This window comes from Camelus bactrianus, chromosome 33, assembly GCF_048773025.1.
Source record: "Camelus bactrianus isolate YW-2024 breed Bactrian camel chromosome 33, ASM4877302v1, whole genome shotgun sequence".
NCBI lineage: Eukaryota > Metazoa > Chordata > Mammalia > Artiodactyla > Camelidae > Camelus > Camelus bactrianus.
The window spans coordinates 8358220-8376536 of NC_133571.1; the positions used below are offsets into that span (position 1 = coordinate 8358220).

The window sequence follows — 18317 nt, forward strand, 5'->3', positions numbered from 1 at the left end:
CATTTTTCCACTAATTTTTTTTCCTGTTTCAGGACCCAATCCAGGATACCACATTGCACTTAGGTTTTTTGAATTCTGACCCATAAACATTATTACATATTCAAAGAAACCTTTTGGTTCTTGGTTACCACTGTAGACTGAAGTCTGCCTCCCCCTGGCTGGCCTCCTGCATGAGGTCCATAGACGTGTTTTAATAGTCCCCTCCTGCCAGCTATTCCTTGTCTAGCCCTGCTACGTCCACAAGGTAGAGTCCAGATTTCTCTCTTCCCCCTTATTTCTCTAAGCCCTTATCACCATGTATTATTCAACACCCCAACATAAGTAGCTTTTAGCATCTGGGCACACTGTCCTCAGACTCCTATCAAACAGAGGTTTGATTTGGAAAAAGCAGGGATTACTTAAAATATTCCTGATCCTCTAAAAGCCTTTCCCTGTGGTCCCCTGAAGTTGGTATTCTTTTTCTCTTTCTTTTCTGATCTTACCAGCAGAACTGTTCAGGAAAAGGTCATAGGAGTAAGAAAGAAGCAGTGCCAAGACCCCTGGACACACCACTCCGAACTCAGCAGAAATGTAGCTGGGACTGTAATCAGAAACCGGAATTTCCACTAACTTTTAGGACTTCAGGAAATCAGCTCCCTTTCTAATCTAGCTACATGGTTCAAGTTAGCTGAGGGCTCACAGTGTTCTAGAAAAGCCCCTACAAAGACTAAACGTATTATCTGTAGACTCTGTCTTACTAGGACAAGCTCCGTGATTACTGGAGGCAGAATAAAAAGGTGGTTAAGAAAGTGAAACAGCTCTGACTAGCTCCTGTTCTTTTTTTTTTTTTTAATGGCAGTACTGAGGATTGAACCCAGGACCTTGTGCATGCTAATAAGTACGTGCTCTACCACTGAGCTACACCATCCCCCAGACAAATTCCTGTTCTTATCTCTGCTCATCTAATCATTCCAGATACTTTGACAAAATATTCAAAAAGAGGTCATGAAATAGGGAGTGCAGTATCATGGTCCAGAGAGAGAGTCTGGAGCCAGACAGACTGCTTGGGTTTGCATCCCAGGTCTGCAACTTTCTACGCAGGTGATCTTGGGCAAGACATTTAATATCTCTGTGTATCAATTTCCCTGTCTTTAAAAAGCAGATAATAATAGTTATTGAGCTCATAAGGTTGTTGTAAGGATTATGTGAGAAAAAACAACTTGAAACATTCTTGATATATAGGAAATGCTTAATAAATGTTACCTATTATCCATATTATTTCTTCACAGAGCAAATCTGATGATCGAGAGGGTGTTAAGAAAACAAAGAAATATGAGAAACCTCCAAAACAAAAAAAACCCCTCAAACTCCAATATATTCCCCATATAGTTCTACGATTGAGTTCAGAGAGGTGTTACACACACAAAGAAGGACATCTCTTTGTCAGAGAGCTGAACTGTCTGTTCCTAAAGGCCTAAGGCTGCCTGGGTGGGTTTCCCACACGTTCAGATGCAAATTCTCCTTCCTTCTGCAAATGTTTGCTCTTCACCCAATGACTTACACATGGGGAGCAACCAAAGGTATTCTAAGACCTTTTACTGTTTAGGGGCTCAGCCCCTGCTCCCTGGGGTTGAGCTACAGTGTTGTGGATAATGTGTTGGCATCTGACACAGGAAGGAACGCTGAACATTCGTACATCCTTTGAGTTGCCTGTGATGTTATCAATAAGTTAGCCGAGGCAATGTTAAGACTGTGTTTTGCTCATGTTTGGAAACTTGAAAATGAATAAATGGCTGGTAATTACCCCTAAAAGTAGCTGCTTTCCCCTCTCATCCAAACTCATATCTTTTATTACCTATGACTATCATCAAGGTCATGTCAAACAGAACTGTAATTAACTGGGAAGAACTGACCTGTGGATCATTTACCAGCCAGGGAATCACTGTTGCAGTGGATGATCCAGCCCCTGTAAATTATGGGCATGGTTTTCTCCAGGAAAGTGTTGCAATTATAGAAATATAGCAGTGTAATTCTAGGGTATACAGATTCTAAAGAAATGCAACTCGTGTGTTTCAATTTACACTGGAATTTTGACACCAAGGATACCCCAAATAGTGAAATGAATTAGTTCCCCGGAGGAAAAGGAGCACTGAAATTTTTGGTGAGAACAGGCTGCCCTCTGCTGGACACCAGGGAAGCCTCTATGATGACACTACAGACAAGGCGGCCTCAAGTTCTCAGAAACAGTGATACTTGGGAGCAAAAACAAAATCAAAAAAGCATGGCAACAAATTTAAACTTTGGTGCTTTATTTTAGAGTATCTCCAGTAATCACAGAGTCTGGGAACACAATAATAGAAAAAGGCCCAAGGAACGGGGGGCTGAGTTAAAAATAAAATTCGTAAGGTTCTTTTATAAATGCAGCGCTGTAAAAACCAGCCTCCTTTTCTACATAACTCCACAAATATTTCACTGGCAAGAAAAAAAAGGGGGGGGGATCATATCATAGGAAATACCAAGGATACTTAGAGACATATTGTTAATAGGGAGACAAGAAAGAAGCAAGACCAATTCCTGAAGGATACACGATGTTTTCTTGTTGGTTGAATGAACACATTTCAGGTCATTTCTCTCAAAATGTGATTAACCTTTGCTCTCATGTCCGAGGAGGGCAGCAACAGGTCCAGAGAAGCTCTGCAGAGGACAGTGGCAGAATAACAAGGGAGAGGTGCTCCCTGGACTTGTCTCAAATAAACAGAGCTTAATAAAATCTACAAAGTAGGTTCCCAAGTGTGTCCTGAGCAGGAGGGCTTATAACCCACACACTTTTTTCCCATTCTCCTATTTAAGACAGCCACAGGGCCATATCTGAGTAGGCCAATAAGGTTTGAAAAAGGCCAGGCAGAACTCCTCAAGGTTGGATCTACCTGCTCAAACTCTCTCCTCCCACAGAATAAATAAATTGATTAAAAGGCACTTGACTGGATCTGAAATTGCCAAAATCAGTCCTTCCTTTGTTCTGGATGTGTTATTATTCAAATGTCCTGAGATGAGAAGGGAACTACAGTAAATTATTAACATCCATTAGTGTACTCCAGTACCACATTAGTTAATTGTTTCCCAGAAAGCAGGGCCCAAACAGAATGGGAGATTGGGGCAGGTAAGGTTTGATAGGCCAGGAAGAGCAGAAAAAAAGGGTCTGGGAGGGAAGAGGCCTGGGTCAGCAGGGGTTGTAATGGGAAAAGGACACCAAACATTTTGTCTGCTTAATTATATTTGATCTTTGGTGTGATGGTTTGCTTTCCAGTCTCTAATATCAATAGCAGTGGGCAGAGAAATCACCTAAGGCGTGTTTTACAAAATAATGATGACTGGGCACATCTCAGGCTACTAACTCAGAATTTCTAAGGGAGGTAAGCGGACAGTGGCAAATTTTTCAAACTGAAGCTTAGTTGATTTACAGTGTTGCATTATTTTCTGGTGTACAGCATAATGATCCAGTTTTTCATATATGTACGTATTTTCTTTTTCATTGTCTATCTATTTTATATATAGTAGTTTGTACCTGCTAATCCCAAACTCCTGACTGATCCCCCTCGCACTTCCCCCCTTTGGTAACCGTCAGTTTGTAGAACTGTGGAGTAGGTTGCTATTTCTCCTCTTCCATTTCTTATTTTGTTTACTTACGTTCTTTCTCTTTCCTTCTTGGTAGGCCTGGCCAGAGGTGTTTTGATTCTCCAGCTCTTTCAAAGACACAGCTCTTGGTTTTACTGATTTTTTTTTCTTCTATTGTTTTTTTAAATCTCTATTTTATTTATTTCCTCTCTGCTCTTTATTATTTCTTTCCTTCTGCTGACTTTAGGTTTTGTGTGTTCTTCTTTTCCTAATTCTTTAAGGTGGTAGGTTAGGCTGCTTATTTGAGATTGTTCTTGTTTTTGGAGGAAGGCCTGTATCGCTATGAACTTCCCTCTTAGGACTGCTTTTGCTGCACCCCATGGATTTTGTGTGATTGTGTTTTCACTGTCATTTATCTCAAGGTATTTTTAAATTTCCTCTTTGATTTCACCATTTAGTAGCATGTTGTTTAGTCTCCATGCCATCATTTTTTTTTTTCACATTTCTCTTTCTGTGGTTGATTTCTAGTTTCATGCCATTGTGGTCCAAGAAGATGCTTGAAATAATTTCTAACCTCTTAAATTTGTTGAGGCTTCCTTTGTGCCCGAGTATGTGGTCTGTCCTAGAGAATGTTCCATGTGCACTTGAGAAGAATGTATATTCTGGTTTTTTTGGATGTAATGTCCTGAAGATATCAATTAAGTCTAACTGTTTTGTTGTGTCCTTTAGGATCTCTGTTGACTTACTGATCTTCTGTCTGGAAGATCTGTCCATTGATGTCAGTGGGGTGTTTAAGTCTCTTACCATTATTGTATTTCCATCAATTTCTCCCTTAATGTCTGTTAGTATTAGTTTTATGTATTTAGGTGTGCCTGTATTGAGGGCATATATGTTAAGTGTAATGTCCTCTTCTTTTATTGCTCCTTTTATCATAATGTAGTGTCCTTCTTTATCTTTCTTCATGACCTTTAAGTCTATTTTCCCTGAGTGTTGCTCCCCCCGTTTTCTTGTCATTTCCATTTTCATGAACTATCTTTTTCCATCTCCTTACTTTCAATCAGTGTGTGTCCTTCACCCTAAAATGAGCCTCTTGCAGGCAGCATATTGTAGGCTTTTGTTTTATTATCCAATCTGCCACTCTGTCTTTTGATTAGAGCATTTAATCCATTGACATTTAAGGTAATTGTTGATATAGATATGTATTTATTGCCATTTTAAACTTTGCTTTCCAGTTGATTTTGTATTTCTTCTTTGTTCTTTTCTTCTTATTATTGTTTTTCCTTTCGTGGTTTGATGATTTTCTTTTGTATTATGTCTGAGTTCTCTTCTTTTTGGTTTTTCTAGCTCAGCTGTATGTTTTTGATTTGTGGTTACCCTTTTTTTCAAGTATATTAACCCATTACTCTACGTGCTTTAGACTGGTCATCATGTAAGCTTAAATACATTCTTTAAAAAAAAAATCTACATTTTCTTACTCATCTCCCCCACATTTTATGATTTTGATGTCCTCTTTCATATCTTCATGTTTATTCTTTTGCTGTTCATCAGATTTCCAGTTGTGATTTTCTCTTTTTTATAGATTCTTGCTTCTTTTCTGTTTAGAGAAGACCTTTCAATATTTCTTTTACGGTAAGTATAGTGTTGCTGTATTCTTTTAGCTTTTGCTTGTCTGAGAAATTCTTTCTCTCTCCTTCTATTCTAAATGATCATCTTGCTGGGTAGAGTATCCTAGGTTGTAGGTTCTTGCACTCAGGACTTTGAATACACCTTGGATAGTGACAATTTTTAAAGGATCCCCAAATAATTCTCTCGTGCAGCTCTGATTAAGAGTCACTGCTCTGTGGGTCCCATCTTCTCCAGCACTGAGTTATAATCCTGCTGAAACAGCCATCAAACAGACTAAAAACCACACTCTTCTCATTCGGCAACCTGGGATTCAAGAGTTAAAAATGGCAAAGTACAAATTGCCAAAAACTGATTCTGCAGGCAAACCGAGGTCAAAGAGAACCCACCTAAGGCAGGTAATGGATGGAATCCACGGTTATAGGTCTGCAAGAAACCCTTGTCAGAAGAAGTTAGTTTTATCTCACACAGTCTTTTGGCTGTTAAGATCAGCAAGAGTCACTTGGTTTATACTTCTATCTCCAGACATGTAATGACAGAACAAGCAGCCCAGAAATTAGGAGCAAAAATGAACAAACAAAAAACCCCCTCCACCTTGAGGTATTTTATGAAGATACCTTAAGATTTGCATAAAATTTTCTAAAAATGCTCATACTCAGGTAAAGTGCTATTTAATCTGTTTGTTAATTTAATCACAAGGAGCTACAACAGGAGTTCCCAGTCTGCCCATATCATTACAATTCTGAATTCTCATAGTTCTTATCTGAATTCCCCTCATTTCATTTATCAAATCTGTTGGTTTTAATTTGTTTCAATGTCAGGTCTATGTTGAACTCCACAGCTGAAGAGAGCCAAAATAGCTTCCAGTTTTAAAGAATCACTTGCTACTTGATATTATTGAAACTGAATGTATCACCACGAAGTCATTGTGCAGTTAGATCTCTTCTCCTGGCAGGGCATGGAGCTAGGAGGAATGTAGCACCTCCTCAAACCTGGAGGTCCTGCCCCTGACTCACTCAGAAGGTCTCCAGGGCTGTCTGACTCCCCAAAATCAAGTAATAATAGAAATATTCTATAAAGGCACCCAGCTTGTCTTTTTAGAAGGTATGCTGAAGAATCTGCCTTTGTGTGAAAGCATGTGTCCTTCAGAATTCCTAAAATATACACAGTATTGAGTCTAACTCACATCTTCCAAATTGCCTTTGAGTACCATAGGGCTTCAGACATGCCATATATTCTAGAAATCTACCGAACTGAAAGCAGGAGTTACCTATTAGCTGCAAGTTTCTTTGTACCTTTCTTTCTTCATTGTCAATAAATATGTACAGTACCAAAATGTTCAGGGAACTGTGTTGAGTACAGGGAATACATAGAAGTGTGATATGGTCTTTGCCTCTAGACATGCCAACAATATTCCTGAGAGACAGGTTTACAAGGGCTACATGCTAAGGCTCTATGCCATTAGTAAAGGCATGAGGAACTCCAGAGGGTTCAGGAAAGGAAGTAATCACAGGGGTCTAAAGTCTGGAAAGGCTTCATAGAAGAGAGGGAGACTCAAGATGGCCCTAAAAGTAAGAGTAACAAGTGGAGAGAAGGATGATCTGCTAGGCAGGGAAAAGAAAATCACTAAGGCTGTGGACTTCCCCATCCTGGAATTATATGAATAAAGTATCCTTCTCTAAAACAACTTGGGAGAAGTAAGTCAAGTTTCATGGGCATTTTGGGTCCTGTGGAAAGAAAACTGGTAACCAGTGGTATAAAACCAGATGGCTACTAGACATTATTGGCTGTAAGTTACAAGGTATAGAATAGGAATGATGTTAGAAATTCATTCACAAAAAAAGTTTTTATTTCTCCTGACAACCCCTGACCCAAAGTGGTAAATTACCTAAAAGTGTTATATATCAGTGGATCCACATTTCTATGAATATTAAGACTCTCAAAGTCCAGAGACTCTTAATTCAAAAACATAACATGGATCCAGAAACTGTCTCTTTTAGGGACAACATTGACACACTGAGTAATTCCCACTATGCTTGGTTTTTCCACAAAATAAAACTAACCTTCACTGGGTTTTCCAACAGCTTTTTCCCAGAGTTTTCAGAAAGAACATTCTAGGCTATTTGGTCTATAGAAAGCCACTGAAGGGTGGAAGTGGGGGAGATGGAAGGAGTTCAGCTCCTTCAGGTTTCAATCTCCATCAAAGATCTAAAAGCTAAAAGCAAAAGAGAAAAATACCATCTTAGGAAAAGGAAAATCAAACAGCCAAGATTTATTTAACTTTTTCTTTCACAGAAAATACAATATGCAATGTAAACACTGACATGTGAAATAAAGTACAAGGATCAGGAAGACAAATGAACTGGACGATACTCTCGCTTCAACACCTTACTGCTTCCTGATTTCACTTGCAGCATGAATCACATGGTTTTATGTGTATATATATATATACATATATATATTATATTATATTATATTATATTATATTATATTATATTATATTATATTAGAAAAGTTAAAGGCAACATTCATTTAGATTTACCAAAACGCCAGAGAGCCTCTGAAATCCAACAATGCCCCATGGAAGTCAGGTCTTTCTGTTGCACACACAAAAATAATAATAAAGCTGAGCACATGTCCATTTCTGCATCTACCCAAGGCATTTGATGTAGGAGAGTAAGAATGAATTAACACATGAGCTTTAATATGCTTGTGGAGGCAAAGATTAAATTGTGCCTCTTTTCTCTCTTCAGAGAAAATAAAATTAACCAAATTTACAGCACAGCTGCCTGACGCTGGCCAGAAGACGGCACAATCACAGTGAATTCTTATTTCAGTAAGTTCCATGAAATGCAAAACACAATAAAGGCTTTCCATTTGTCCTTTGCCCAAATGGCCGATCCAGTTACGCAGAATCACATGGGGTTTTCAAGGGTCTTTCCCAGAACTCTAAACTAGAAAAAAAATATGAGTCAAATAAATGGCTGGGGTCAAAAACCACCTGGACTGAAAAACAATCGGTTTCTAAACTTGAACTCAGCAATGAAGAGCATGGGCTTCAGCTTTCTGTTACTATCGCGAGAGATTAAAATAACTGGTCTTTCTTACCAGATGACACCTGCTGGGTGACAGGTGAACTCTGATAAGATGCGACTACACAGGCTGGTTCGGTAATGGACTCAGTGTCATAAGATCTGGGGTTCAGACAAGGCTGCTTAAGATTTGGAGATTAGGGTGCCCTGGAATTGCCAATACACCCGGCTCCCTCCCTCAGCGCCATAATCAAAGGTTTTTTACCAATAATCTGTAGCCCTTCATTCCTTGACGTCAACAATCTATAGAGAAAAAAGTACCTCAGATACTTTATCCTCACAGTGAACAGAGCAGTCAGCTCATGCTGAACACTGGTTGTTTGGAGGAGAGATGCTACACTGACCAGGTGTTTTGAAACTCTTTTCCCAGGCAAAGCTAATCTCCCCGTGTTGCTGAGATGGAGATTTTTTTAAAATGCATTTATATATCACAGGAAAAAGATCTTCACAACAAAAAAACCATTCATTTTTATATCCCTTACCTATAGAATTTGGCACAGTGCTTTGCAATTAATTGTGCTCTCACTAAAGATACACATAGAACAGAGAAAAACCAAAACCAGGTTTTAAAAGAGACAGAAACAGATACTCCCAAGGAAACCCTGGCTCATCACGACCTTTTTTTTTCTTTTTGTAACATGCAAGATGATAAAATGGATCAGCACTGTACCATTTTGATTAGAAAAAAGCCACTCATCATGGACCTGGCATGACGGTACTCTCTTATTTACTATTGCAAACTGTGGAGAGCTTTAGCCACTGTGAAGGACGGTGTACCATTACTACAGGTATGGAAAGGTATGTCACTGAAAATTCTCCATCCTGTAGTCAGACCACATGTGCCAATATCTGCCTTGGAAAACAGTAATCAAGCACTGAAAATTAAATGCCAGAGATCTTTAGAGCAGCAAGTGGGACCCCAGTTTATCTTCACTCTCCTGTTACCATCATTCTACACCATCTAGGCCTGTTGCCTCACCAGTGCTTCCACCCCATCCCAGGGATTCCTTTAGAGGGGATCCCCAAGGGGAGACTGTATACGGTTAAGTAGCCATTTCTCCCCTTATCACTTCTTTTCCCCTCTCTTGAGATCAATTCCTATTGAAAATCCCTTCTTTCTGAAAAATGAAAGATGGAAGATCTGAAAACCAGATTCATCCTATTTGCAGATACAAGACACAATTACCATTAGGGAAATAAGGCACTGCAGGGTGACCCCAGACTGAATGCAGGAATGCAACTGATACTGGAGCCCGTGTGGCTGCAAAAAGCATGACTTCCAAACACGAGCACTGCTTTCCTGCCACAGGCCAGGCTGCATCCAGGAGAGAACCGCTGTGATGCTCCAACCAACAGGCAGACTGGAGGCTCCAAGGAACTCGAAGAAACACAGATAAAATTCTTCCTTAAAATAGAAAGTTACATTATGCGTCAGGTCTCTGGCCAGCCTTATCATTCCTTCAAGTAATGCTTTGAGTCGAGTGAGGAAGTGTGGAGGAGACTAGATGGGAAGTGAGGCAAACTGGCTTCCAGTATTAGCGCCGCCACTCACCGGCTGTGTGGCCCCAGGCAAGTCACTTTTCCTCTCCCTGCCCCCTAGTCTCAGTTTCTTCATCTGTAAGATGGGGATAAAACCACTTGCCTTATCTACCTCACGTCCTGACTGTGAGGATCAAATGAGACGATGTGAAAGTGCTTTGTAAACTAGGAAATACTGTACGTAAAGGCAAAGTAAAGCACAGACTTACTATGTTTTAATCAGGTCCTTATTGTTGCCTGTTTGACTAGAGGTGCCCCATGCAGGATGTGCTTTGCAATAGAGAGACTCAAAATAGCTGCTATAAATACACACCGGTCTTTTTCCCTAGGGTTGTTTAAAAAAAAAAAAAAAGGGAGATTCTTAATTTCCTCAGAATAAATTACTTAAAAATGTGATGTCACCCAAATCTACCAATCAATAGAATTAATTTTCTCCAAATATGTCCTGTACAGTTATGGTCTGATCTGTTGATACCTTTATACAGGGAAGTATTGAATTAAAAAAAATAGCATGCTAAAATGTAAAAAAAAAAAAAAACCCCACCATATAGTTACAGTTTGTTGTAGGGGAAATAAAATGAAAATAAGAGGCATCTTATATAATGAAATTAAGTCACAGTTCCTCAAATGGTTGCCTTTTTCCTGAGATGTCTCCAGGACAGGGTCCTAGTCCTGTGAAGTGCTTTACAAAAGCTGTCTTGCTGGAGGTGAGAAGGACATGTAGGTTGGCAACTAGGCTGTGCTCCTTGTCAGCACTAGGATTTGAACAAGAAAGTCTGCTAGGAGCTGCCAGAGAGCTTTGGTGGAGAAGCTCGCACGGCCCCAGGGAGGCTAGCTCCCGGGTGCCAGGCCGGAGTGCGGAGAACTACTCAACCCAGCCATCCAGTCCCGGGATTTTCAGTTCTTCCTAGAAGCTGGCTCTGCTCTTCTCCGGTCTAGTAAATAATTGAACAGAAGAGAAAGAATGAGATGTGGAGCAATATATCCACCCCAACTTCGGGGCCTTTCTCCACCTCGCTGCACAAAGTTTACATGCAGAACAGACACACAGGCAAGAAATGAATGTGACTGACTTCAACTAGCCCAAAGCACCCAGATTCCAGCATTCGTGTCAGACGGCCTTTATTACAAATGTTACAAGCGATGGCTTGGAGGGAGTCCTGCCAGTGGAATCACCAGTTAACAGGACGGTTGTCCTTTGGGGCCACAGGCTTGTTGCTAACCTCCACTTTTCTTCCTGATTTGCTTTGCTTTCCGGGGTTTGAGGATGGTGTAGTTTGCATACACTGTATACTGATCTGACAGGAAGGGAACATAGAATGCCCGCAACAGCTTTGAAGATCTGGAAAACAAGAGGGGGGGAAAAAAAAGACAGAATTTTGTCATTTGAGAAAATTTACTAATGGTATTGAAAATGATTAAAGGAAATAAACCAAGTGCTATGGTGAGGATTATATTTTATATAAGCAGCACAGAAAAGTCTGTTATTTAGCTACCAGATCTTGATAAAAGACTTAATTAATCAAGATCAGGCACCTTCTTACCTGCACCAAATTGACAGTCTAGTAAGTCACAGGATATCCTCCAGAACAGCTATAGGTCTGCACTTCACATTAGAATTTGCACAGAAATGTACCAAGTCAATCAAAGGACTGCTATTACTAAAACAAATCCTTAACACCCAAAGGGTTTCTGTAGCTAAGAAAGTGTAGAGGTGCGAAATGCTCAAATGATCCTGATTCCAGCTCTAAGTTTTCCTAAAGAGGTAAAGAAAACCACGTGCTGGGCTTGCCGCGCACAGTGTTCCAGCAATTCTTAAGTCAAAGAGAGTCTTTTTACTCTTTGCTAAAATATAGACAGGAACAGCTAAAAACTTGAATTCCTCCTGAGTTTCTAAAGAATGTGAAAAACATCTCACATTTATTGCATACTTAGTATTTAAAAGGCACTAGTATTAACTGCTAATACTGTTAAAGATAGGATTTAATCCTTAGGAGGAAAGTAGTATTACCCCTATTTTATAGATGGGACTTTAGCAGATTAAGTAACTTGATCAGGGTCACACAGTAAATGATAGAGCCCTTATTCAAATCCAGATTTGAGTCCATATTCTTTGGTTTATCCTGCATTCCAGGAACAGGATTCATCACTTTCTAGAAAAAGTGGCAGTGATCGTTTTAAAATTCTACACGAAGTATTGCTTCTTGACTATGATTTCTGAGTCTAAAAATCAAACGTTGGCCCAGCTACTGCCAACCTAAATGAGGTAGCTGAAGGGTGTTGCACTCACTGCCAGTCCTCTTCCAGACTCTCAACTTGTAAATGTCATGTCAACGTGGCATTTGAACTGGCAGCCTACCCCTGGGCTTGGCAGGCTCCTCCGCTGCCTGCACACAATGCTATCGTGCTTGGCATACACACCTCTCAGAGATTCTTCCCAACTGCAATGCTGGCAGAGCTCTGTGCTCAACAGAGATGCACTTCACTTCAACAGTTAACGGCTCAAGGGCTTCGATAAGAGAAAAGAGGCTTAGAAGAGAGACACACAAGATAAAGCAGGGCCCCTGCAAACAAAATGAACAGGAGGAGGAAGCACCTACCTCAGTCAAAAAGAAGTTAATTTATTCTTTCTGTTCAGGCTGCACAGATACGGGGAAGGTCAGGACAGAAAGCTGTAAGCCAGAGCGAACTCCTGCAGGCTTCAGTGCAGCGAAGAGAGGGCTAAGCCGAATTAGGCGTCATGGCCACTCCAGCCAACTCCACCACAAAACCTCTACTAGTACCCTCAGCATGTATCTCTGGTCAACTCAGTCCTTGGTGTAACATTAGGTCCATTAGAGCCTAATTTTACTTTTTCACTTTCTTTTTGGAACAATTCCTTACTCTTTGGGAGGATTGTTATTTCATAATTTTATTCTTTTAGAGTCTTGCAAAGAACAAAGGGAAATTATGCGTATTTTCAAAAATAGAATAAAACTCATTCTACCTTGAAGGACCCTATGGATCCATTGCAACTTTTTATAAATTTAAGCAATTTTATAAGGATCTTAGCAGTCTTATTTTTTTCTACTTCTTGGATTATTTACAACTATACTTAAAAAAAAAAGACATGATAGGAAAAAGAATAATGAAACCACCAAAAAGGATGCAAAAGTGATATAATTAATCACTATTGCATTAACTTTCATTTTTCTCATTGCACTGTTCAAAGTATACATTATCTTTCAATAAGGTACAAAAGACTTGAGACACTATCTTTCTCATCTGCATTTAGCTTTCACTGAACATAGCTTCTTTCCATAATGCCAATGAGAAGAAAATTGACAGAGAACGAGATTTCACAATCACTAGACAAATCAGAAGATGAATGTTAAGAGACAAATAGTAGCATTCAAGATTCTAATGATGATGGTAAACTTTATCATACGAGCAAAATTTCAGACTATGAGTCTTTAGATGACAATATACTAGATGAATTTTCTCACTCAAGAAATGATGAGAGAACATTATATTTCTAAGAACAAAAAAGGAAAGAAGGGGTTCTCATTCAGTTAGTCATTTAACAGGAAAGGTCCAGGGTGAGCCTCCCTAAAATGTGCAGCTTTGCTATGTGGGTTATTCTGAGCTGAAGATACGGCCCAAAAGACTTAGGAAGAACTTTGTCCTCCCCTTTAACTCCCTAAAAGAATTTATACAGGGACCGTGGCTCAGAAAGAGAGGTATTATCAGAGATAACTTTTTTATCTGAGTATCTGTGTGGCAGGACAAATATCTGCTCTTCTTACTGTCCTGCGAATGACCCTCCGCCCCTCTAAAGCCCCAGGCCTCCATCCTATTCCTTAGCTCAGGATGGCATAGAAGTCTCAACTGCCCAACTTGCCTTTAGGTCTCCTATTTTTACGGGGCTCCAGTACAAATAAAATGAAATTGGTTTTTCTCTTATAAATCTATCTTATGTCAAGTGGATTATTAGGCCAACCAAAAATAGAAGGGTAGAAGGAAAACTTTTCCTTCCCTTCAACTTCATTATGCAACATTTGTGAGGGGGTGTGATGGGGGTGGGGTAGGTAATTAGGTTTATTTATTTTTAGAGGAGGTACTGGGGATTGAACCCAGGACCTTGTGCATACTAAGCATGCGCTCTACCACTTGAACTACCCTCCCCCATCATGCAATATTTTGCAACAAGAACACAGACTATCCTTTTAGGCTAAAAGGGCATATGACTACATTCCTTCATCTTTTATGATGTCTGTGTGCCAAATTTAATTTGATATATAGTTCATGAGTGGACAACTGCTGAAGGCAGGTTCGTATGCAAAAGTTACTAGAAGGATATCAATAATAAAGAAATAAAAAATTCAATGGCTTTATCACTTTCTTTGATGTTTATAAATCTGATATTTAAATTACATAGCAAATAAGATAGCTGTCTTCAACAAAATTATGAACCATTTAAGGTTTCAAAAAATTCTTCAAATTTTGCATTTTGATGATACAAATGTAAGAAGAACCAGAAGTAGTAAGCTTGAACCTATTAGAGCTATGTCTGAAGTCCAGAGTCAGGATTTTCAAGATGGATATATTCCAGGCTGATGCGTGTCAGGTGAACAATTAGCTGACTTCAGAGGTGTCCATTTTAGGTGTGTGTGCGCGCGCGCGCGCGTGTGTGTGTGTGTGTACACATATTCAAAGCCAGGAGAATATGAAATAAAGGTTTGATGTTGCTACATTTAAATTATTATTAAAATTTTGAATGAAATTTTTCTTTCACTATCATTTTATTCTTATTTTTATAGGTCATTTATAAAATAACTAAAACATATAAAAACGAAAGGGGTTTATCTGGCCAAGACAGTAAGTGGTGATGATTATTGTATGCTGACAAGTCATCCCAAAAGGAGTTATAAAAGATCGTTTCAGCAAACTACCTTGGGCTGAACATAAGGCAGAGCATCACCAAAAATACTGACCTCCCTGAAATGGAAGAAGGACCACTATCTATTACTGGTGAATGCAAAAGGCAGGCTGAAACAAAGGTAAAAAGATAAAGGAGACTGGGACGAAATATTTACCATACATATAACAGAGTATGAGTATCTAGAATATATAAAGTGTTCCTGCACTCAATAAGACTAACAATTCAGAAGGGAAAAAATGACAAAGGATTAAACAGAGAAGAGAAATGTAAATGGCCAATAACCATCTGAAATCATGTTCTGTCTTACTAGTAATCAGGGAACTGTAAATCTAGATACAGTGTCTCAATAACTGGGTTTGTAAAAGCTGAAAGGTCGGACAGTATCAGACACTGGTGAGGAGTTAGGAAACGGATACAGCCATTTGCAACAGTGAAAACTGCAGAGCCACCTGGAAAGGCAATTTTAGCAATATCAATTAAAAAATTATGCAGTCTCTATGGTACAGCAGAGGATTTTTATTTTGGACTTCTCACCACACTGCTTTTTTTTTTTTTTAACAATCTACTTTGTTTTCCATTTGTTACAAGAGAAAATTTCAGACATACACAAAAGCAGATGAAATACATTACTTGTAATAATTTTTAAAAGCCAGTAGACAAAGTTTTAAATAATGGAAATCTCAAATCCTTAAAACAAACAAACAAATGAAAACCTATGTGCTTACTATGTATAGGGCTTTGTGTGCTGGCCCTAAAGACACACAAGTTTTTGTTCTCAAAAAGCTAATAACCTATAGTTGGGAAAAAACAGAGTATGAATGATACATAAGCATAACTTAGCATATACTAAATACTAAATGGCTGATACAGAAGTTCAGAGTGCTAATACACACATTCAGAAGAGAGGAAAAACGCAGAGAGTTGCAGAGGTGTGGAAGAAGCATTTACTGTACATTATTTCATTTTACCCATCCAACATCCCAAGGTACCCGAAGCAAGAAAAGCAACTTGCCCATCCATAAGCAAATCTATGGGTGTCTTAAGTTAAATGCTCTGTCCACTAAGCAGCAACTAGAGAATGGCTTGAATAAAACCCGAAGTCTTTCTCATGACCTACAAAACCCTAGGAAAGGCAGCTCTTGCTTACCTGTCTCATCTCACCTTGTGCCATTTTCTTCCTTGTTCATTACACTCTCTCCTTTCAGTTCCTCAGAATTACAAGTTCTTTCCCACTCTTAGTAAGGAATTCAAAGTCCAACTGAATGTGTGGTTTGGAATAACCGTCTTGCTAAGGACAAGCACGTGTTTGACTTGGATACAACAAGAGATCCAAGAAGCATTCAGATTCTCCCATGCTTCCTTCCTCAGTGTACAAGCATAAGAAATTCAGCATCAAATTCTAGATAATTGTGTTCAGGAAGCAAGGACGAGTTTCCAGTTAAACCTGAAGACAAAACTATATAGGAGGTGGGAACTAAATATAAGGAGAAGTTGAGAAAATCTATCATCAGAGGCTTGGTCCTGGAAAAATCCTTATTAGAAGATGAACCTTCTTTCCTCCTGCAGATTTTGTCTGTGATATTTAATAGAATTACCCATCTTTAACATCTAAAGCCACTAACGTCTTCCAGAAGATGAAGTGAGGAAACAGATGCACACCTCTGAGCTGTGATGGGAAGATTCTATGATTTTTTTTTTAAATCAAAAGATCAAGTTGACTTGAAGTCTTCATTTCTAACGCTACAGCTGCTGATCTAGGTTAATTTCCTTCACATCAACAGCTTTAATAGGTTAAGCATGACTGGGGCCTTTCAAATTGTTATATTGTATTCCTGCTGGGGAAAAAGGGCAGTTGGATTGGTCATTTGCCTTCCTGAAAGAAAAGAGCAGTTGAGCACTGGAATAACGTGTGTGTACACATTCAGACACATGGAAGCAAAGATCAGACTGAATCACAAGTTAGAATAAAGCTCACACAACAATGTCTGTAATAATGTGAAATGCCAGAGCACTGCCCTCGGGAGGCACACGCAGCATAATTTAGGGACACACAAAATATGTGCCTCTATCACGGACACTGAAATTCTACCCCCGCCCCCGCCCCCAGTGAGAAAGTCACTCAAGCAATTCAAGGATGAAACAGACGTGGACAAAACAATTGCCTGAACAGGGTAATTAGCTGACAGCTCAGAATGTTTTCTAATTCAATTACCAGCCCTATTTATCTGGGCTGCGGAGCACTCTGCTATGGGGATTTAAATCTGCTCTTGCTGACGTCAATGGAAGACTGGCTGCCTGTCCCCGATGTCGCCAGCTCAGCAGGCACAATGGAAATGCTGGGTCAATATTTCATTTCAAAAAGAAAACATCCTAGTACTCAGGGTTCCTCTTTTATTTCTGTCTGTCCATCCGTCCATCCAGCCACCCAACCCTGTGAACCTGCAGTCCAAGGTCACTGCCAGTTTTCTCTTTTTAAAGCTACTTCCCTCTCTTTTCATCTTTGTCTCTCTCCTGCACGTAGTTCACATTTCAGAGAAAGACATTCTACAGAGCAGAACTGGCCTTTCACAGAAACCGTCAGTCCTGAAGAGAATCTCAGAATTCCCTCAAGATTTAATCCTAGCCATAGTCAGTCTATAGTCTCATATCAAGCAATTTAAAACTGCTCAAACATATGCAGTCATGCTCCCTCCTGCTTTTGAGATAGCCTGCACTCCATCTATGGAGTGTACATCTCTCTAAATAAACCTACTTTTACTGAAAAAAAAAAAAAAAAGCTGATATGCAGCAAAAATGTGACTGGTCTTTAATATTCATTAGTAGGAAATGGGATGAGAGCCATTATCCTAATGGTCAGGAAGTAAGACAGAGGTGACATTTGTCTCTTTTCCAAAACAGAGAAATGGATATAGGAGTTACACGCTATATATTAAGCTCCACTAGAATGTCAGTCCCCTGAAGACAGAACCTTGTCTAACTGCTATTCTCCAGCTTTTAGAACAGTGCCACAGAAAATGCTCAATAAATATCCTGTGAATGAACGAATGAATGACTGCCACCTGACTCTTATATCACAGCATCTCATTTATCTCCCTCGCTTCTGGCAATATTCATCTTCTACAAAAAAAGGAAATATTCAAACATAATATGGAGCTTTTCTTTCTCTTCTCTTCCCAAACAACTCAGCCCTAAAGCCATCAGGTGGGGCAGAGCAAAGCCAGGGTTTTGAGCTGGGGCCAGGGGAAGCTGGGTGGCCCACAGGCTGTTAGAGCTCAAGTGAGATGGAGAGGACATTCGTACCAGCAAAGAGAACACTAATGTGAAAGGTCAAGTAACCTCTCCAGGCTTCAGTTCACATGGAATCTGCTGAATCATCATTACCCAAGGGACCAGAATGACAGTGGTTCCAGTGGGCATGTCCACAGACCCTGAACATCCAGTGAATACATACAGAGTTTTGACTCTTTGGTCGCAGCCTCCGAAGATGCATACTGTGTAACTATTTGGAAGTTAGCTGAGGCACAAACTGGAGTCATGTCACCGCAGGA

The 18317-nt window shown here is 39.6% G+C and overlaps 1 protein-coding gene across 2 annotated transcripts in view; it reads right to left on the reverse strand.

Moving 5' to 3' along the window:
* Positions 1-7474: 7474 nt before the first annotated feature.
* The window catches only part of ALG9 (ALG9 alpha-1,2-mannosyltransferase), a 78974-nt gene continuing 68131 nt past the window's right edge, over positions 7475-18317 (reverse strand). The window contains exons 15-16 of one of the 2 annotated variants that reach the window (XM_074357129.1): positions 11072-11190; positions 7475-9714 (exon numbers count right to left, since the gene is read on the reverse strand). In XM_074357129.1, coding sequence (XP_074213230.1) covers positions 9464-9714; positions 11072-11190 — 370 coding nt within the window. In that variant the 3' untranslated portion in view covers positions 7475-9463. The other variant, XM_074357130.1, reaches the window with a different exon arrangement.